Genomic DNA, 23,167 nt, shown 5'->3' with positions numbered 1-23,167 from the left:
AGACAGCGACAAAGAAAAATAAATTGAAAATAAAATATATATGAATGGATGGGCCATTCTTTGTTTGTTTCCTAGCGCTACCTCACTGACGCGGGAAACATTAATTATGTATGATGATAGTGATATATATGTACATTAAGGTGGGTATATGTATATATATTTGTCTGTGAGTATTGTGTGTATTTCCTGATACAGCTTTGTTAACAAGGGAAATGGCGATCAAGTATGAACAAATATTTCATTAATCCTCACCTTCAGTGTGATTCTGTATCTAATCCCACTCTTTTCACGTAAGTTTTTACTACAGGCCTTTACCATATTAGTTGCTTTCCATTACTTTCACAGCTCCAACTTTCACAGTTCCTGCACTGCTTGGATTTTACTCTTTCCTCTATATTAAGCCTCATAAAACCCTATTCCTGCTTACTACTAGCCAGCCTTAACCTTCAACACTCTCTGTAACATTTTGGCCTTTATTCCTTCATTTACCTCACATCATGAACTCTTTTCATCTTTTGTTAATTCAACCAGATTTCCTTGTACAGAATGCGATGATACTTTAGCCTCAGGATGAGGTATCGTAGTTTGAACAGACAGTATTCATTGTGTAGTTTCACCGTATGGAGGTTTAAAGTTATTGATTGGAATTATGAATGACAAACATATTGTACCATATAAAGAATATGATAGTGGAAAATATTGTGCATATTTTAAATGTAAATGTTATATTCTAATACATTTTGAGATAATTCTGCAACATATTCTTTCATGAATGATCATGGTTGATTGTTGCTTCATACAAAAATCTATTATTGATTCACTTGTTCTACATGCAATAGGTGAATGGTACCTACCAGAAGGCTTTTTGAACCAAACAGATGAAGACTTAGATGATGAAGATATGAATATTTCCACTGGAGGAACTACAATTGATGAGTCAGCCCGTGAGACTTTTCGAGATCGCTTGCTTGAAGGTATCTATTGGAATAAACAACCAAAAGGTAAATTAAGAAACAGAGGTCAGTTACGGGAACAGTTAACCATTGAGGATATTGATTGGAATGAAGATATATATCAGCTGGAGAATAAGAAATCTCTGTATAGAAAACATGGTCAGGGTGGAAAGACGCAAAAAGTAGGGGACCCAGCATTTGAAGCTGCATTGAGGAAAGAGAAGAATATGTTTGACTCAGATGATATGTACAATGATGACTTTTTGCAGTTACTGAAAAGTGGACTGAGATGTGACCAACGAAACAGTGTAGGCAATGAAGGCATTGAGGAACTTTGTCGCATAGCTTGGGAGCATCTTTGTAGTAAAGAGTATGCCCAAGAACCCATTAGCTGTCACAGTCAGCAATCAGAAGAGCTTTACCATCCTGAAGATGAAAGATTTGATATTTCTTCAGGACGTTATTGCAGTAGTAAACAAATGACTGATAATAAGCCTTCAGGTATACAATCAACAGGGAAGCTGCACAGATCTGAATCAAACTCTTCTTGGGAGAGTGAGGAAGATAGTATTTTGAGTTCTTTAGATATGGGAAATGAAGATCTTTCAGAAGATGTCACAGAAGATCCATTGGATTATGAAATAAGTACAGAAGACAAAGCCAGAGAGCAAAAATGTGCATTGAAAGATGAAGATGAGGATGCAAAAAAAAAACAAGGTGATTCAGTAGATGACCCATCAGCTACATGTTGCATTTGATATCTGTTTTATGATATGCTAGAAGAGACTTGAGAGCAAACCCTTTTCCTTTTGTAGTTGAATTGTGTAAGGAAAGTATTAATGTGGTGAAAAGAGCACTTTATTCATTCATTTGCACAAATATTTTCCCAAAATATCAAATGGTAAGTTAGTGTTCTTTTGTTGGATGATTACTTTCAGTGTGATCATATATTAGTTATCCAAGCAGATGAAAACACATGATTGAGTTTAATTTGCTGGAGTTTTCACCTCATCCTCACCTACAGTATTTGCAATTTTAGGTGTTTGTGCCTAAGATACCATTTACTCCATGAGATTTTCATACCCACATATGATTGGTGTAAGTTATAGGATTTGTACTGTTCTGTGAAGAATTTTTTAATACCAACCAGTGTAGTAGGTAGCACTTGCACATTTAGGTTGGAGCATTAGGTAGAAACTTTAGGTAGAAGTAGTAGATAGGAGCACTAGGTAGAAGTAGTCATTAGGAACATTAGGTAGGAGCCTTTGCAAACACTGTGCTACATTTGCCCTCTGCCAGTGGCCTGTAAAGGGTGAGGCACTAAAGGCTAAGAAGTGGCCCTGTAGTTCTTTAGTTATGGTGACTCCACTGCCATGGCCACACCTTTGAGGGAGTTCCATTGGAACAGGCATCAGAGTTATAGATATCTTAAGTATGTAGATTATGTCATATGTAGACTTTTTCATGACAGTTTTCAAAAGTTTTAACTCTTCAAGTAACATTATGTGCATTATCCTACTTTGAGTATTGTATGTATACCCTGTGGATATTGTTCTGTATCTTTTCATCTGTCTATCTTTCTTCTTTAGTATAAGGCAACAGTTTTCTTGAAAAGTGACATTTTAGATTATCACATTACTCAGTTTTGATTATGAGGCAGGATGTAATTGTCAATACAGAATAGTCAAAATTAATTTTTCTCTCATTTAGTGGAACTCATATGGTACTAATTCAGCCAACACATAATGAAATTTATGTCATGGATAAAAGACATAACCAGAGAATTGTGATGATGATTGCCCAGAGGTAAATGAGAATTGTGCTTTTAAAAAGTCATAAAGGATCAATCACCAGTATCACGTGCAAAATTTTGTATTCAGTAGATTGATTAGCCACATCCATCTATGGAAGTACTATTGTGAGAGAAGTATTCTTTTTCCTTTTCTCATTTTTCTGGTTCCTTCCACTCTGCAGCTCACGTGGACCTCAGTTACCTGTTGTTAAATTTGGTGCCTTTCAAAAGTATGTATTTCCATTAATCTTTCTTTTCTTATCACTGTATAGTTAATAATTCTCCACACCTAAGTATACTCCCTTAGAAAATCACCAGTTTTACTGTTAATTTTCTAATTTGAGCTGTTGGTAGATGCTTTATGTTTTTGATAGTCAATTCTACTCGTATAGATCTGGAATAGCAAATGCTTCAGACTGCCCTTTGATCCTCAACAGTTGAAGATTATGATGATTAATGAAAGTAATAGTAGTTGGTAGGTAGCCAATGACAAGGGAGGTATATTACCAATACTGTCTGCCCAGCTATTGGATGGGTTAGTGACAGCTGCATAATGAGCCAACACTTTAGTGGTTGTCAACTTGTGTTCCACTGACCCAGGAAGCTGTCTTTTCTTTCCGCCTCACCTCCATGTGGACTACTTGCATTTTGTCCACAAGCATTCAGTCTCTCCTTGTCATAAATAACACTTGACAATATTTTACTGACACAGCTCAGTCTTCATAACTCTAGATTTACCTATGGTGAGCACTAAGCACTAGCCCTGCCTTTTGGCAAAATGGTAGGAGCAATAGTTAAAAGCAGTAGGTAGGATCATCTAGGCAGGAGAATTAGTAGTAGTTTTAGGTAAGAACATTAGGCATGAGCATTAGGTAGAAGTAGCCAGCAGGAACATTAGGTTGGAACCTCTGCAAACACTGTGCTGGAGTTGCTCTTTGCCATTGGCCTGTAAAGGGTGAGACACTAAAGGCTAAGAAGTGACACTAGAGTTCACTAGTTGTGGAAACTTTGCCATGGCCACCCCCTTGAGGGAGTTCCAGGTGGGAACAAACATCAGAGATACAGAATAGATAGATTGATTAAAGCGTTTTAGGAAGATTCTGTAAGTGGCACACTTTGAATGCAAGAAAGGATGGCAAAGTATAGAACAAATAGATAGAATGTCTTTAGTTGCTATGATAATGTGGAACTTGAAATCCTTATTTCTTGAAATAGTGTTGATCAGATACAACTAAGACTCAGAATCCATGTCCACTGCAGTTATATGATATACACAAATATCACTGGCATTTAAATGTAGAACTGCTTTTAGGGATGTGGCAATTAAGCTGTGATAAGAGAAATATACAGAGAACTACATGGATTTTGCATGTCAGCTAAAAACTCTGAGTGAAATTAAACAGGTCTAGTAATTAATAACATTATGCAAAGTGCGTTTTTCTCCTGTCATCAGTCTGCACCTCCATGTGGTGGGTAGATCAACAAATGTGTGGAAGGAGAGAATGTCATCTCAGAGAGCAATAATTAGAGTGTAGTTCCAACAATATTATATGGTTGTGAGGCATGGGCTATAGATAGGGTTGTACGGAGGAGGATGGATGTGTTAGAAATGAAATGTTTGAGGACAGTATGTGGTATGAGGTGGTTTGATCAAGTAAGTAAGGAAAGGATAAGAGAGATGTTTGGAAATAAAAGAGGACATGTTGAAATGGTTGGGACATGGAGAGAATGAGTGAGGAAAGATTGACAAAGAGGATATATGTGTCAAAGGTGGAGGGAACAAGGAGAAGCAGGAGACCAAATTGGAGGTGGAAGGATGGAATGAAAAAGATTTTGAGCGATCGGAAGCCTGAGCACACAGGAGGGTGAGAGGCATGCAAGGAATAGAGTGATTTGGAATGATGTGGTATACTGGGGTCAACGTGCTGTCAGTGGACTGAATCAGGGTTTGTGAAACATCTGGAGTAAACCATGGAAAGATTTGTGGGGCCTGGGTGTGGAATGGGAGCTGTGGTTTCAGGGCATTACACATGACAGCTAGAGACTGAGTGTGAACGAATGTGGCCTTTTTTGTCTGTTTTTATGGCACTACCTTGCTGAGGCAGGGGGTAGCGATGTTGTTTCCCATAAATAGTCCTTGGCTTATTATTAGAAAAGGATTCTCTTCTGTTGAACTTTTCATACATGACTTTATCTACATATGATGACAAGAAGGTTGGTTACTTATATCAATCTAAATTTCTCTTAGATATAAAACACAAATCTAATATTATTTATGAATTCTCTGAATATATGTTACATAGTGATAAGACAGTTATGATAGTTGACTATGTGTATACCAATATTGACTGACATATCTCAAGAGAAACGTGAGATGATAATTGGTACCAAGCATTGTATAAGATATGACAACATCTTTGTAAGACCTTATCTTTACACATGGGAACATGGATACTGATGACATCAAATGTGATACATCTGTTGGGAAAAGTGATTATGGTATGTAAGCTTGAATTTGACCAAGGGGATCAAAGAGGAAACCTGACTCAAAGATGAGATGATAATTGTGTTAATTATGCAGAGGTGAATGAGTTCTTTGATAGCATAAACTGTGAAGTGGATTTCCATAACCAAAGTATAGACTACTATTATAGAAGGTTCTGTGAAATCTATAAAGGACTTAGAACATAAGTACCATTGGGTGCAAATAGAGGAGAAATCCTAAAAAAGGGAAAAATATGTTTCAGTACAAGATGATAAAAAAGCAAACGATGTACTGTAGATGAGATTTAAGCAGCATAATAGCTAGCTCACAATTGAAAACTATATTTGAAAGAGCAAGAAATAAGCACTACAAGACAAAGAAGATGGAGCAGGTCAACTTTGAGAAGAATATTATGGACAAGACGAGAAAATCCAAAACTCTTCCAGAAGTTCATGAGATGATAAATCAGAATTATCAGATAACTTTCAAAATTTTTGCAGAATTTTATCATTCTAACACCTACAGCCTTAAAGTAACATCTAGAATCATTAGTGTCATTGGCTTTTGTTTTAGCAGAATTACCTTTTCTATTGATGAGAGAAAGACACCAGAGTATTCAAAATGGATGTGCTGTTAGCTACCTAAAAAAAATAGCAGTTTGCAGCCATGTCATACACTGTGATTCTCTAGCACAGTTTTTCGAAACTTCTGATCTAAGATGAAGATCAGAATGAGGAATGTTTCTTGCAGGAAGAAAATTGGCATGCATAGGATATTTGTTGTCTATCTGAGCCTTAGAAATTAGCTGTGTTAAAAATCTTTCCTTAGATATGACCATCAAAGGATTTAAAAGCACTATATCCCTAATGTTGTTGCAGAGTGACCTTTAAGAGGGATTTTAACATCTTTGTTGCAAAAGTCTCCAACTGTCTCTCAGTAGAAGAGTAAGTTACAGACTTAGAAGAAATTTTGCTAGAAAGCAATTTATGTGACAAAGAAAAAGACTGCAATGATATTCATCGGTTAAGTTTAAAGGTATCCCTAGAAGTAGAATACAGTGCATCCATCATTAGAGCTTACCAACAAAGCTGAAGAAGAGAGGCAGTACATCAGATAAATACAAAGTGTGGGCAAAGGAGCAAAAAATCTACATCCAGCGATTTTATAGAGACAGTAATGAATGCAAACAACGCCAGACAACCAACAGAAACAATATGATTTTGAATATGAAAAATTAGGCTCAAGGAGATAGTCATTGTAAACATATAAGAGCATGAATTGAGAATTGTCTTCAATTCTGATTGTATATTTACAAAAATATGTTGAAGGGGTGCATTTTTAGATCTGTAGAAACAAGTGCTGGCTGTTGAACACTGATTGTTCAGCTTATCACATAGTAATAAACTCAGTTTTTTATATGGCGATTCTAGTTAAGCCAGCACTAATAAGTTGGCATCCAATGCATAGTCTTCGCATTGTGTTGCTAGAAGATGTTTATACTAATTGTAGACAGGTATCAGCCGTCTGGGTCAGTTATCCATATATTTTGATACTGATTTAATATGTAGTTAACCTTTTCTTTGTCAGCAACCTAATATCTTTCATTTACAGTCAGATCACTTGACATCATAGATGCTAAGCTACCTAAGCTATATGAAATGGATAACAATAATCGACATTGCATAAGGTTACTTAATCAAAAAGGCAACCATTCTTTGAAACACATTATTAAAAGGGAAACAGTTCTGTGGTACACTCAATAATTTTGCAAAAGAAATTGCATAGAGACTGTTAATGTTACTGAAGCATGTTACAAATTTAGTCCAATCATGGAATTGATTAGTCGAGAAATTCATGAATGTCTTTAAAAAGTTGATTGGATGAAAGGACATGAGCTTCAACTATTTTAATATTGTATTGTATTTAGCCTGAAACAGAGAAATGAATCCCTAACACATGTTACATCCATCTGTTCAGGCTTTCAAGGAAGTGCACTGAAGACTGTTTGTAGGACAAACTTAGTGACCCACACGATGATGTAGATCATAATCCAAGACAAAGCTTGAAAAAACCAGGAAACAAGCAGACCATTTTCACTCTCATCCATTGTTGTATAAGGAACTTGCTTATACATGTTTGCTGGAGTTTCCTCCAGATGTCACTTACTGAGTGTGGACTTGATTGATGTGAGGCTCTCTTGATTGTATCACCAGCTTAGGGAGATGATTCATCTGTAGTCAAGTTAAGCATGTATTGCATGATTTTAGATTGTGCATGGACCTGTCTGATTTTCAGTTTTTGCCACAAACATGAGGTCCAGACAACCCTTTTTGGGTTCACCAGGCATGATAATGAAGGGGTTCTGCATCATTGACAAATGAATCACTATAAACAGGGGACTGAAACTGCATCTTGGTAAGTAAGATGTTTCTTAACGAAAATATTATGTGAAATTATTTTCAGTGCAGTCATGATCTCCAAGAAACACAGTGACGTTGTTAATTTCCTTGTTGATTAAAGTTCAAAGAGTATATGAAATAGAGCTTAATAGAAGAGGCATTGATATAATTGTGTAATCTCAACATGTACTTCTGTGAAGTTTCTTTAGATGAGAGCTTTTGATACTATTCTTGTTTTTTGGTTTCTCAGTTTTTTCTCTTTAATGTTTTTTCTAAGACACCATTATCATTTTCATTTTGAATTTATTGAGTATGAACATTTGAAAAAATTTGACTTTGTTTTAACCCACACCCCTGATATTTTCATTACCATATTACTTTTTACTTATAATCTTCGAAAGATATATCCTCTGTAAGTATGTAGGCATATTAAGTGTTTAATTTCTACATACCTAATATTTTAAATTGTTTTCCATGCTGCAGGGAAGACAGAATGTGACAAGAGTAAGTATATACTTTCTTTCAGATAATAACCAGATCAGAAGAAAAAGCTTACCTTCAGTTCTTGAAAATAATTTGCTGAGATATGTACTTGTGATTTGACCTGTAGATAGGCAGCACACTCCATATTAAACAAAAGTAAATTAGCATCTCTTTGCTTAGGAGAAAGTTTATTTTACAGAACAAACAAAAGATGTAGATTGTGGTAGGATAAGTCTGCTTTATTTGAGACTTTCACCAACCTTGACTAAATGAATCCTGATATCATATGGGGGATTTCTTTGTTTTTTTCGTTGCTGTTCTTTAACCTCTTGTCTATCTTCATTGCCTTATATTTTCATTCCAGGATTCCTGAATGCTTCCTAAAGTCTGATTTTTTGTTTGTAAAGTTGCCTTCTCCTATAATGACAGATATTTTCCTCAGAGTAAAGATATTAGGTAGTGCTAGTATTAGGCATGTTGGTTTAAGTGAGAGTTGATATAGTGTGAGAACTCTCCTGAGGAGTGCACCCCATTTTTGTTATTCAAGCCTTTGTTTTAGTAAACAGATTTAAGGTCTTCCTTGGTTGAATGGGATTGTCTTGCTATATCTGATTTATTCTGCAATTTTTTTCCATGGCATAGGAAAATGATCACCCATTTAGTTTGCTTGATTTTTTTTTTTCTTGGAGGGGATCTGTGCTGCTTATCACTGAAATTAGTCAGAGACATGTTTCTCCACAGTTTGTGTTATTTTCAAGGAGAGAAGGAAGTATCTCACACATCAAACCCAACTTAATATTGGAAGTATGAATTACTTTTGTGAATTCACTGGTCACAATGACACTGCAATATACATTCACACAGAGTGGGTCGTGAGATAATAGTATTAGGAATAGATTGTAACATGAAAGATATTAAGGACAGCTTAGTTTAGTTGTAAATATAGGCCAGATTACAGCGAAAAGTTGGAACAGAGTGCATCCACTATTTGCTAGCATGTAAAATTATGCATGTAGAGAAATCTGCTTCACATTCTAGGTAAATAAGTGATGCAGTATATCCTTAAGGTTTGTTATTACACTATAATGGTATTGTGCACTCGTCCAATGAAACATTTGAACAATTCATTATCTAGTTGAGGTTACCATGGCATTTTTCAGTGTTTCCTTGGGGTTGATCCTTTGTTACAAAGACCAAAGACATAGCTAACCCTTCATACTTGGGAGGTTGCTGTGCTGTGTAAAGTGGTCAGTAGCATATTATCGACCTCCTTGCAAAACCTCTTATTCTCCCTAAAGTTTATTGATGATTGCTCAACCCAACTCTCATTTGCCCTCTTTTTCAACCCTTGCAACTTTCTCTTGACCTCCTTCCACTGTTTTACACACCTCTCCCACTCATTTGCACTCCTTTCCTGTAAGTATTGCCCATATACTTCTCTCTTCTCTTTCACTAGAAACTTCACTTCTTTACTCCACCATTTACTACCCCTTCTAAGCTCCCCACCTCTCACCTCATGCATGCCACATGCATCTTTTGAACTGGCCAGTACTGCTTTCCTAAATACCTCCCATTCCTCACTCACTCCACTATCTTTGCTTACTCTTATCTCTTGCCATTCTACACTGAATCTCTCCTGGTATTTCTTTACACAAGTCTCTTTTCTGAGCTCATTTACTGTCAACACTCTCTTCTCACCAAGAATGTTTCCTCTTTCCCAAAAACCTGTACAAGTCTTCACTCTCACAGCACCTTTACATAAAAGTCTCTTTTATATGCCTATTACTTAGTACGTAATCTAATGATTCCTGCTGATTGTCTTTTCTACTTGCATACATATGCTTATGTAAGTCACTCTTTCTAAACCAGGTATTCCCAGTCACAAGTCCTTTTTCAGCACACAACTCTACAAGCTGTTCACCATTTCCAATCACACTGCAGCATACTTCCATGCCTCCTGATTATACCCTCAACTGCCACATTACTCACCTTTGCATTTAAATCATCCATCTTTGATATCCAGCCTCTTGCATCAAAGCTACTGACACACCTAGGTACCCCCAAAACACCTCTCATGATCTTTTCATGGCCAGGTGTATAAGCACTAATAATCACCCATCTCCTGTCATCCAATTTCATTTTTACCTATATCAGTCTGGAGCTTACTTCCGAACACTCTCACACACTCCCAGAGCTCTTTCCTTAGCTGGAGTGCTACCCCTTCCTTTGCTCTTGTCCTTGCACCCGCACCTGAATTTACTCTTAAGACATTTCCAAACCATTCTTCCCATCTGCCCTTGAGCTTTTATTTCACTCAGAGCCAGAACATCTTGGTTTTTTCCTCATCCATACTACCTGTCTTCTTTCTTCTCATCTTGGTTACATTCACACACATTTAGACACCCCAGCCAAAGCCTTCTAGGAGGATGAACATTTCCTGTTTGGTTTCTGCTCCATTTTTTGGAAATTGAAATACATAATGGGTAGGATTTCCAGCCCCTGCTCCTGCCTCCTCTAGTCACATTCTATGGCACAAAAGGGAATGTTGAGCTAGAATTCTTTCTCCCATACCCTATATAATGGACTGAGTCATGCATGTGTAGCTTCTGCAGTAAACTATGGAAGGGCCTGTGAGGTCTGATTGTAGATAGGGAGTTGTGGTTTAAGTGCATTACACATGACAGATAGAGAATGGATGTGAGTAGATGTGGCCTTTCTTCATCAGTTCCAAGTGATACCTCGCTAATGTGGGAAACAACAATCAAGGTTGGGGAAAAAGAATTATGTATATACAGACATGGAGAGAAAGAGTGAGGAAAGGTTGACAAAGAGGATATATGTGTCAGAGGTGGAGGGAACAAGGAGAAGCAGGATACCAAATTGGAGGTGGAAGGATGAAGTGAAAAAGATTTTAAGTGATAGGGGGCCTGAACATACAGGAGGGTAAGAGATGTGCAAGGAATAGAGTGAATTGGAACAGTGCGGTATACTGGGTTGATGTGCTCTCAGTGGACTGAACCAGGGCATGTGAAATGTCTGGGGTGAACCATGGAAAGGTCTGTGGGGTGGGGTGGCACTGGGAATGGATTGAAGGCAAGCAAACATGAATGTTTATATGTATATGTATTTGTATGTCTGTGGATGTGTATGTATATGTGTATATATTGATATATATATATGTATTTGTATGTGTATATACATGTATGGGTGTTTATATATATATTTTTTTTTTTTTTTTTTTTTTTTTTTTTTGCCGCTGTCTCCTGCGTTTGCGAGGTAGCGCAAGGAAACAGACGAAAGAAATGGCCCAACCCACCCCCATACACATGTATATACATACGTCCACACACGCAAATATACATACCTACACAGCTTTCCATGGTTTACCCCAGACGCTTCACATGCCTTGATTCAATCCACTGACAGCACGTCAACCCCGGTATACCACATCACTCCAGTTCACTCTATTCCTTGCCCTCCTTTCACCCTCCTGCATGTTCAGGCCCTGATCACACAAAATCTTTTTCACTCCATCTTTCCACCTCCAATTTGGTCTCCGTCTTCTCCTCGTTCCCTCCACCTCCGACACATATATCCTCTTGGTCAATCTTTCCTCACTCATTCTCTCCATGTGACCAAACCATTTCAAAACACCCTCTTCTGCTCTCTCAACCACGCTCTTTTTATTTCCACACATCTCTCTTACCCTTACGTTACTTACTCGATCAAAGCACCTCACACTACACATTGTCCTCAAACATCTCATTTCCAGCACATCCATCCTCCTGCGCACAACTCTATCCATAGTCCACGCCTCGCAACCATACAACATTGTTGGAACCACTATTCCCTCAAACATACCCATTTTTGCTTTCCGAGATAATGTTCTCGACTTCCACACATTCTTCAAGGCTCCCAGAATTTTCGCCCCCTCCCCCACCCTATGATCCACTTCCGCTTCCATGTTTCCATCCGCTGCCAGATCCACTCCCAGATATCTAAAACACTTCACTTCCTCCAGTTTTTCTCCATTCAAACTCACCTCCCAATTGACTTGACCCTCAACCCTACTGTACCTAATAACTTTGCTCTTATTCACATTTACTCTTAACTTTCTTCTTTCACACACTTTACCAAACTCAGTCACCAGCTTCTGCAGTTTCTCACATGAATCAGCCACCAGCGCTGTATCATCAGCGAACAACAACTGACTCACTTCCCAAGCTCTCTCATCCCCAACAGACTTCATACTTGCCCCTCTTTCCAAAACTCTTGCATTCACCTCCCTAACAACCCCATCCATAAACAAATTAAACAACCATGGAGACATCACACACCCCTGCCGCAAACCTACATTCACTGAGAACCAATCACTTTCCTCTCTTCCTACACCTACACATGCCTTACATCCTCGATATATATGCATATATATATGTTTGTGTATATGAGTGGATGGGTCATTCTTTATCTGTTTCCTAGCGCCACCTTGCTGTTGCAGGAAATGGCGATTAAGTATGATAAATAAATGTAGAAATACTGGTTGAGTGTCCCTTATCTGAAATGCCTGGGACCAGAAGTGTATCGGATTTAGATTTTTTTGGATTTTGGAATATTTGCATATACATAATGACACATTTTGGGATGGGACCCAATACTAAACACAAAATCCATTGATGTTTCATATACACCTTATACTCAGCCTGAAGGTGATTTATACAATGTCTTTACCAATTTTTCACATGAAACAAAGTTTGTGTGACACTGAACCATTAGAAAGCTAAGGCTTCACAACCTCAGCTGCTCATTTGGACTGTCTGTAGTTGTTTGGCATCAGCTTCATTCCTGACTCTGAATTTGTATGCTACTGATAAGCAATGCAATCATTCTTGTTACACTTATTCACACGTAAGTACTTAAAGAATTAAAAAAAATATGAAATGCCATTAATACAATAAAAGATAATGTGATTAGGGTAACTAAGCAGCACAGTAGCATCAGCTGTCAAACAATAACAGCAAACATCTGCAGGTTTTCAGTCTCCACCTATGATGCTGTGTTTTGATTAAAAGGTTGCAGTACATTGTATTTAATTTTTAGGTTTTATTTGAGATGAAAATACAAATAAGAATTTGAGTTACACCAATTACAGGTTGCTGTAAATGTAATGAAAACTGAATAAGAAAAATTTCAACATAATAATGTTGCTGGTCATGCTACACTCAAACGTGTCATTTTAAGTGATAAAATTCAGATTTTATGTGAAAATAGTGTTTTGCGCTCACCAAAACAAACTTTATCTCTGCTTACAAAAAAAGATAAATGCATCAACAAATACTAGAACTACATATGGCTTGAGAGACTTTTGGGAGAGGGTACATCATAGTTGATATCATCTTGAGAAGGAACATCAGAAGTTGAGGGATCAGGAAGTGGGTCCTTCAGGGATATGGGAGCATTCTGCTGGGTGGCTTTTTAAATGTTTTGTCCAAAGTCATCTTCCTCATTAGCAATGGTTTTTGTCTTAGAAGTCTCTCTTTTATTCTATAAACTGACATGATTTATTTTTCTGTTATAGATATACACTGCTCTTGTCCTTCAGTAAGTCCATCAAACATTTCACCATGTCGACTATAGTCACTTTTTCTACAGCATTAACTAAGTCATCTTCAATGTCTCTATTGTCATGATCACCTTGAATCAGAACCATTTCAGATATTTCACTTACCCATAGGGGTATCTGCAAGCCTTTTTTGACATTTTGAAGATATCTTTGTACCACAAAGCAGAGAACAAACTATTGCCAACAGAGCATCAGAGCCCAGTATGGGCAAGTGAAGTTGGGTGTAGAATTTTCTACTTGTAATGTCATGTTGCTTCTCAAAAAATTTTGGTTTTTGGAGCATTTCAGATTTTTGGATTAGGGATGCTCAACTCGTATACCTTCTTGCCCCTTGAGTTCTGTCTGTCCTTATGAGGCTCCTGCAGCACTCAAAAAGCTGACCATATCCTCTGGTCAGGACCACAAGTCATAAAGTCCTGTATTGTGATGTGTGTGTTTCTGCATGCAGAAAGTGCAGGGCAGCTGAGTTGTGAATACTTGGTGTTTTCTTTACAGTAGTTGCACTGTGGGCATGAATGGTGTTAGGATATGTTGGAATAGTCTTTGTAAAATTGTCATGATGAGTGATGTCCAGCGTGTAAGTGAGTTTGACTCGTGTGTTTAGTGAGAGTTGTTTGTGATGCATGTATGTCTGATGGGTTGGAATTTAAGCCTGAGTTAGGTCAGCTTAGTGCTTGTTAAGTTATTTCATTGTGTACATGTTTTGTTTGTGTTGTATTTGTTGAGAGTGTGAGGATCTGTGAAAGGCAATGGTAAGCTTTTTGTTTCTACATAGGGTTTGATGGTTAGTGATAGAGTGGTTTGGGTGGGAATGATCCAATGCTGTTACATAAATGTGAGTGCTAAGCATGTTAAAGTGGGGAGGTATTCAGAGGATCTTTATTTCATGTGAAGATGTTGAGTGTTTGTTGTGGCTAGAAATGTGTGGAAAGAGAGATCACTATCTTGGAAGGCAAAAGTGAGTATGTTTGAAGTTAGAGTATTCCCAGTGATTTTTTATGGATGCAAAGCAAGATCTATGATCTATGAATATAAGGAAGAGGGTGAAATTGTTAGAATTTAAATGTTTGAGGATGATACAAGGTTTAGGGAGGGTTGATTGGGTCATTAATGATTGGATAAGAGAGAGAAGTGAAAATATGAAGAGCATGGTTGAAAGAGTTGAAGAGGCTGTGCTAAGATGTTTTGGACATGCGGAGAGAATGAGTTGGGTGAGGTGGACAAAGAGAATTTATGAGTCAGAAGTGGAGAGGGCAGAGAGAAAGGGGAGACTTAATTGATACATGGGATTCTAATGTGTGTTTGAGTGATTTTTCATACTTTACTTTTTCATATATAAGTTAAGCTGATTTTATGTTAATTCTTTTCTTACTGAAGGTGGTAACTTCCAAAGTAAAATTGGGTTAGCCATGTCCATAACTTTGAGATAAATTTCTATACTTATAACTGTAATTACGTATTTATCAGACACAATTAGCCCAATATTGAATTCTCAAAAAGATCATGAACTCTGCTCTGAAGTTTTGAATTTTGGTTCAAGTATGTTTTTTGAGAAAATGTTTTATGTAGTTACTTGAGCTATAGGTTATTGGCAAAGTAAAAAAAAAGATTTATCCGTAAGTATAGAAGACTTAGTGCATGGAAAACACTTTGTGGGAAACATTTGAATATTATTTATTTCTGTCAAGTTAGTATTGTTTTCATTATTAATATACACAGTTAAAATAGAGCTTTACATGTACATTTTCAGAATTTTTCCAATAAATGCTTTTACTTAGTGTATGATTTTCTAATTAATGTGTAAAACAGTCATACTTTCAAGAATGTAAATCTTATATTGGTGCATCCATGCATGACCTTATAAAGGAAATGACTTTAGAATGATTTATGATATGGATCAGGTGAGTGAAAAATCTGTAGAGTTGAAAACCCCAGATACTTTATACTTCATTCATCTGAGGATTTTGAGTGGTTCAGAGTATTCCAAACATTGGACACACCTGTGGATCCAGGTTGCCTTATAAACATCATATGCATAGTGAAGAGTTAATGGGCCATCAGTTGATGAACACTTTGCCCACTCTCATCATGAGTTTCATGCACAGTATCACATAAAGATCTGAAAAAAATAACTTGCATAAGGGTCCACAGAGGATGAACAATTGGACCACCTTCGACGTCGCTTGGAGGAGACAGAGAAGGCAATGGAGCGCCTCATGTGTCAGATGGGCTCAGTGACAGACAAGCTGACGGCCGCTAAGATCACCGAGGTTCTCTCCCAGGCACAAGCCCAGGCAAAGATCCTCAAGGTCAGGCCCTAGTATTAAGGTATAGTGTAGGAATCTAACTTTCTTTGGGATCATGAGAATACTAGTACTCTTAATGTAAATAATATTCTTCCTCATGTGAGATGAAATGGGGGCATTCTTGATTTATTTTTAATTACTTATGGCTAAAATTGTGATGATGCTTTCTTGCTTCATCTTTAAGTAGTTTGATGGTGAACAGTGATTGCTGAGCCAGAGGACAGTACTCTGGCTAGGATAGGTTTTTCAATTTATACGAGACATGATCCCAGTGAAGGTTAAGACATTGTTGGAGACCATGGAAGATTTGTTATGGCGATGTCAAACAGTTTAGAAAGTTCAATATTTTTAGTATAATCATAATTCATTTAACTCTTTAATTTAATAATGTTATGTTTGCTATTTGAGGTGCTGAGTGAAAAAATAACTACCTGTACTTATATGTACATAGTTTAGTTTGCTGTGATTTGAGTCTGAGTTTGCATAGTGTGCAAGTAACAGCTTATCCTAATGAATTTTTCACCAGAAGATATACTAATATATTAAAGTTTGACATCATCATTACAGAGCTACTTATGATCTCCCAGTATACTTGTAAGTTTGTTGTTTATTATGAGTAGATGCTTGCTAACAGTGCTGTCCTTTTCCTTACCTCCACCACCTCATCCACAACAACATTGTCCCTGTCCCAACACATAATGCCACCACTACTACAATTTTAACCACCATGTCCACCGTAACCAACATACCATTCCTCATTCTAACTACTGTGACCATAATTGCTATAACATGATGTACAACTCTCTAATCACTGCAATTACAATTAACAACAAAACTACTACCAGTATCCACTGCAATCTCTGGCATTTTGTCTGAGCTTAACCATTTCTCCTATGAACTTGAGGCACAACAAAGAGTTATAAAAGAGGATGTGGCAAAAATGATGGATAAGAAAACAGTAAAAAGAAAAAGTGATGAAAATATACAAAATGTATCTCAAGAAAGCCTCTTAAGTATGAGAGCAGCATCAAGTAACCTGTCACCGAAAGATTCCTCCCCACCAGCTTATACCAACGATGCTCAGCATTGTTCCTCTTTTTCATCCTCAAATGATGCCATACCACTTGGGTTCTTAAACTCGTCAGCAGCAACTACTGTTAATACTAGTACAAGCTGTCCTACTCCCTGGGGTACACCAGTAAATTCACAGGCAAAGAATGTCACTTGTTCATTCATGATGAACACAAATTTAAACCATTCATCTACACATCAAACATCTCTTACCTCTAACACACATGCATCCTACAAAGACTCCTTCACACACAACCCCAAATACCCCTCCCTTACAGCTAGTAACCCTGCAAGCACTAACAGACACAGCAGAAGGAAGAATAAAAGGACTCCAAATACGTGCTCTTCTACCTTCAATAGTAACAAAGTCTCATCTTCCTCCAGTAGAGCAGTAAGTGCTGCCTGCATTATCACCATTCATGGACCTTACATGATTGCCTTATTGGTCATATTGTAAACCACTGGATGTGTCAAGAAAATTTTATATATCAGATGGATAATTCATTGCCTGATTACTAGCTTGTCAGACAGTTAATCTGCATGTACAAAGAATATTTTTCACTGTGAACTTTGGTCAACTTGATAATTACTTTCTTAACACATGCTGTGTTCCCCTTATGTAAGCTAATGACTAAGAGTTTGATGCTGTGCTAATAAACTTTGTTTCAAATATGAATTTGGAATTATTAATCATAATATTCTTTCCTTTTGATTTTATTTGCTTAATTGATATAGTATAGCAGCATGAATGCATTTATTCTTAAAATTTTGGCACTATAGCAGTGTATAGTGATATTTACAGTGCCATAAAACATTAATCCAGAAGAGAGCGAACCTTTTTGTGGGAAAAATATGTTTAGCTATCAATTAGAATTAGGCCTTTGAATTAGAAATGAAAGTTATTGAACAGAAACCACATGCAGTCAGGGATAATGACAGTAGATAGTTCTTTACTGCCAGGTTAATATGAGAATGGAAAGTCAGCAAAAGGTATTACCTTAAGTACAGTATGGGACCGAGCCTCTTTATTATAAATACATTAACAGATGATTGTTTTCTTTGGTCTTTGACAGGCACAGTAAAAGTGTGTTTGAGTTAACACTACTGTATTGTCATTTCATGGGTAAAGAATGTGCATACTGATTAATGAAGAAGGGAAGCACTCTTATGTATACTTGAGTATTGTCCATCTGTTTTGAAGAGATGGATACACACCTACCCATTTGTTTTGAAGAGATGGATACATACTTCATCTCGTCTTTAGATGAAGAATGTTTTACAAGATTGATTTAATGCTAGGTTGAGGGGTCAAGATTGATTTAAAGCTAGGTTGAGGAGTCCAGATTTTGATGGAAGGTATCACAACTGTTTAGCGAATAGATTCATGCCTTTCTCTACCTCTCTGTAGATGAGAGATACAGTCTCCCTCTAGCAGGCTTAAGGAACCACTTTACTTGAAAATTTTCCCTATGTGGAGTTTGTAGAATTTGGGTGGATTCCTTGTTGAAGTTAAGGAATATGATTTCTTCAAGAGGATCCTGACAATAGGTGTGGGCCTCTTTGCAGAATCCAATCCCGTATTACTAATTCAAATTGTGCTGATTTTCAATTAAAGGCAATAGGGTCAGTGTCATAATCTTAGGTTAGATTGTTTTGACATAGATTATCTCTTTTGTCAGATGAAGATCTTTGAGAAAGTGATTCAAAGACTGACTCATTTTCAAGGTTTGGTGACTAGTAGCCCCAGAGTGGGTTAAACACCTCTGGTACATGAAATTTCCTACTGCAGATTTCCTAGTTCTCTAGGGAGATTCAGCATCAAAATTGGTTTGTGGAATCATCACAACTGGATTTTTTCACACAGATACTTTGAAGAAAGCATTGAGAGCACTTACCAGTTGAGTTTTACATATTATTTGCCATTCCACTCTGAGGTTAATTAGTTTGGAAATCCTTTTGGGGCTAGTGTCAAGAGGTTGTAAAGAATTTTTATTTTTTAATCAGGTTATTTAGAGATTTTCTCTAGTCTTTTTCTTGGCAAAAATAAAGCCAGTAATGAATCAACTTCATATCAAAGTGATATACATGAGCCTTTGGCTGTGAGACTTAACTTTAGTATATCTTATTTTGCAAGGAGTATATATTAACTTCCTTTTTTGTCAGGAGACTTATAGGGTTTTCACCTCTGCTCAAAAGGGAGTTGTCATAGGTCCTGGACTTTTGCTGTATAATTGCTTTATCAGCAGTATAGCTTCATGACATGAAATATCTATTCTGCATAGCTTTGAAAACAGGCAGACATCATTGAAAATCATTAAGGCATAAGAATTGACCGAAATCTGACTAACATTTTTGGGGGGTAAAGAGTAACCCAGAAGCCAAAGTTTATAACTAAAAAGGATGGACAGATTCAGGAAAACAATTGATTTAATACAGTTCTGGTAACTTCTCTTCAGCAAAGTATGTGTCTGGTAGAATCAAGAAGTTGGTTCCCTTTCACATGTAAGATTGTCTGTTAACGCTGATGATGCAAGGATGGGGATTTTTTTGTAAGCTTTCCTAAGAAATCTTTCATTGGGTGATATGAACAGAAGAGATCTTTGGCTTTCAGTGACAGTGAATACCTCTGTTAGATGTTTGTATTCAGACCTGCCAGACCTTCACTCTCTGGCCTTGCATATTGTACCATCAGTAAGATATGGTCCAAAATGGGTTAAGTCCTTTCTTAATTTTCTTAGTTTTTCCTTTTAATCCTTCCTCCTCATGTGAATATGCTGTAGGATACTCTCAGGGCTCTGTCCATAGGTGAGAATTGTGGGTTTTTAAAGGATGAAAAACCATCTCAGCAGTAGGTGCAGTCTTACCCACATTCGTTTATTTACTCTTCCTTTCCCTGAAGGAAATTCACTTCTTGATTCCTGATGGGAAAAAGGCATAAGGCAAGGACACAGAGAATGAATGTAGATAGATGTTCACCTCCAGACCATGTCATCATAGGCCTTATGAGTCCTTATAAACAGTTGCATGCTGGCCCCATATATTTTATGATTGTCAAATTGGCATGAATTCTCTAGAAATACACCTCATTTTGGGGGTAATGTGTTATAGTCCCCCATCAAATAATTGCTGTCTTAGATGTTCATAGTAGTCTTACATTAGAATTTTTTTCATCTTTCAAAACTTACATTTGGAAGAGATGGGTATTGAGAATAAGTAGTTGTTTATGAATTTGTTTTTTTTGGAGTGATGTTCACTGAGGATGGTAGTGGTAAAGATGAGTTGAGATTAAACTGTCATAAAGGAAAAGAACTGTTAATGTGCTGATACCTTTGGTGAAGAGAAAGAATTAATATGTTTAGAGTTTTCCAGAAGCTTGTTTGATGTAGAAGGTCTCAACATGATCAGTCTAGCATGCAGTAAACTGCAAGAATCTGTGTGAGAAGGACTTAGGAGTTGACATTGACCCTAATCTGTCACCAGAGTACCACCTTTGGAGAATAGTAAAGGAGACCAACATTCTGCTAGCAAATATTAGAATGGCATTCAGGCTCACAGATAAGGAAATAGCCAGCAAGCTGTTTGCATCATACACAAGGCCAGATTAGAATATGCCTCTCACAATTTGTCACTGCTCCTAAATAAGCACAGAGTTGGTAGAGAAGGCCCAAATGAAAGCAACAAAGATGGTACCAGAATTAAGAGGACTGGGTTTCAGGGGAAGTGGAGAGGCCTTCCATTTACCCATCTTGGATGAGAGAAGAGTGAGAGGTGATGTGATTGCAAACTTTAAGGTTTTAAAACAGACTGACATAGCCAGAGAACACTTCTTTGTGAGATGTAGGAATAGAGCAACCAGAAGATAGAGTGTGAAATTAAGCAAGAAACTTTCAAAGAAGGATGTGAGGAATAACTTTTTTAGCTCAGGAGTGTTGAATGAATTGAGTGAGAATAATGAAGACATGGTAAATACAAACAACATACAGAGTTAAGAATTTTTATGATAGTAGTGAAAGTCCAAGAGATGGGGCCCCACAAATGTAAAACTCCTTCCCTGGGCAGAACGAAGTTAATTTCACACATATGGGCCTCTTTAGGTTTGAATCCTTAATGCAGTGGGAGGCCCACAGTGAAACCCAATTGTTCAGCTTTCCCTTGGGGCTGGTCAATATGTGGGCATCTTGCTTAGGCTGGGGTTTTTATTTGTGTTTTTGTATACACATAGAAATAAAGCTGTGGTACAGCCATACAAGAGATAGAGCAATGAGAGTATATGACTCTTAGCCGAAAACACAAATAGAATCACACACACACACATGTTTAGATATATAATACCATTGTACATAGGGACAGCATTTAGATGGAATTGATTGATAATGTGTAATAACTAAGGGATATATTCTTGTTTTGGTATGGATTCCACTTGATCTGTTGCATGTCGAGCAGTGTTGCCTGTAGTGCTCCTAAGCATGGGTGGCACGTGAGGATGACCAGAGGAATGGGAAATATCTCTCATGTTTTGCATCCCTTCCAATATCTCATGCATGAGTGGCTTCCTGTGTTGAGGTGATACCTCAAACATAATGGGTTCCTGTGCTATGAAAAGGCTGGTAATGCAATCTCTCATCAGTGACACTTTTTTTTTTCTTTTTTTCTAGCATTCAGGAAAGTTGGAATGCTGCTTATTAATTTGTGACAGTGGATGGGCTGTTTTGATACCTGCTTCTTTCCCTACACATCGAAGCTTTGGAACTCTCTACCTTCTTGTGTTTTTCCCAATAACTATGACCTGGCTCATTTCAAAAAGCAGGTCTTTCACTTCCTCCCAAATTCTTAAATACTTTCCCCTGTATTTTCTTTTTCCATTTCATAATTCTATATGTTTCAGTCAAGGCCCAGCTTTGATGAGGACTTTTGTCCATGACTCGAGCCTTCAGCTAAAAAAAAAAGACATCATGAAGGCCTGCACTACATTTTTTCTTTTTAACCCAATCAAGTAAGGACATCAAAAGGGAGGCTAAATTCACAGTATTTGTGACTTGGGTCTTGGAACTCATGCATGAGAATATTGTCTCAAGACCTGCCAAGTTTATGTGTTGAGACGTTAACACATTCCCCCATTTAGCATCACTAGGGCTGACATTGCTGTGCTTACATCATTCATTCACCCTTCCTACCCATACTACCCTATACCCCCCTGAATCCTTCCCAAGCCTGATTTGAAGTAAAAAGTTGTTTTGTTGTATGCATGATCGGTTTGCTACAGGATAGGTAGCAGGATAGGTACAGGATAGATGCTGTTCATAGTTGGATGGAGTGAAGAGAAATGCCTTCTATATCTAGCATCCCTTCCACTATCTCAAACATAAGTGGGCCCCTGTACAAATTCTCTGGGACGTACACATTTGATATTTCAAACATGGTGGGCTCCTGTGCTATGAAAAGGCTGCTAAATGCCACTGCTTTTGAGTGAGGTACTGTGTTTGCTGGCATGTAGGAAAGATGACCTGAAAGATGCTGCTTGATGATCATCTGCAAGTATATGTGACTTACAGCAAAAGAAGAATGACTGGAAACTGGTTTGTGTTTTCTGTTGGCCACATTATCAAGTAGGACTTCCTAAGGAAGACTAAGTCCTAGATATGCACAGTTAAGGCCATGTAGATCTTGCATGAGATACTCTCTTATGAATTACAAGGCTTATGTGTGGGAATGTTAACATTATCTTTCTTTATAGTATCACCTGGGCTGATACTTCTGGGCTTCTAAATCACTGTAGTAGAGTGGGAAAGGAATTGGAATTTTTATCTCCTGTGAGGGCTGTTCTTAGCATGATCATGGCTAAAATATCAGATGGAACTGTAGTAATGCATGAGGTAATTGTTTAGCTTGATTTGGTTTCAGTGACTGTGCTTTGCTGGGACTTGAGGCTGAAACAGTAAATGCTAACAATTATGGATGGTTACACATCCATGGACTTTGATACTGCTGGGTAGTTCAACAAAGATTGTCTGCATATGTTGCACTTGTGTCTTCAATAAAGTCAACTAGGCTTGGGTGT

General features: G+C 37.4%; 1 protein-coding gene across 21 annotated transcripts in view; it reads left to right on the top strand.

Moving 5' to 3' along the window:
* Positions 1-23,167, top strand: part of LOC139758387 (uncharacterized) — a 126,537-nt gene that overhangs the window by 64,489 nt on the left and 38,881 nt on the right. For 7 of the 21 annotated variants that reach the window (XR_011714815.1, XR_011714814.1, XM_071679720.1 and 4 more), the window contains 3 exons: positions 840-974; positions 8,113-8,133; positions 16,884-17,500. Coding sequence is in view for 19 of the 21 variants with exons in the window: in XM_071679720.1 (XP_071535821.1) it covers positions 840-974; positions 8,113-8,133; positions 16,884-17,500 (773 nt within the window). In the remaining 2 variants the exon portion in view is untranslated. Of the gene's footprint in view, positions 1-839; positions 975-8,112; positions 8,134-15,874; positions 16,042-16,883; positions 17,501-23,167 lie in introns of all 21 variants that reach the window. The other 14 variants (XM_071679724.1, XM_071679721.1, XM_071679732.1 and 11 more) reach the window with 8 other exon arrangements.

This window comes from Panulirus ornatus, chromosome 30 (assembly GCF_036320965.1).
Source record: "Panulirus ornatus isolate Po-2019 chromosome 30, ASM3632096v1, whole genome shotgun sequence".
NCBI classification, from domain to species: domain Eukaryota; kingdom Metazoa; phylum Arthropoda; class Malacostraca; order Decapoda; family Palinuridae; genus Panulirus; species Panulirus ornatus.
Note: the sequence above shows the minus strand (reverse complement) of the source record. Positions and strands in the feature narration are given on the sequence as shown.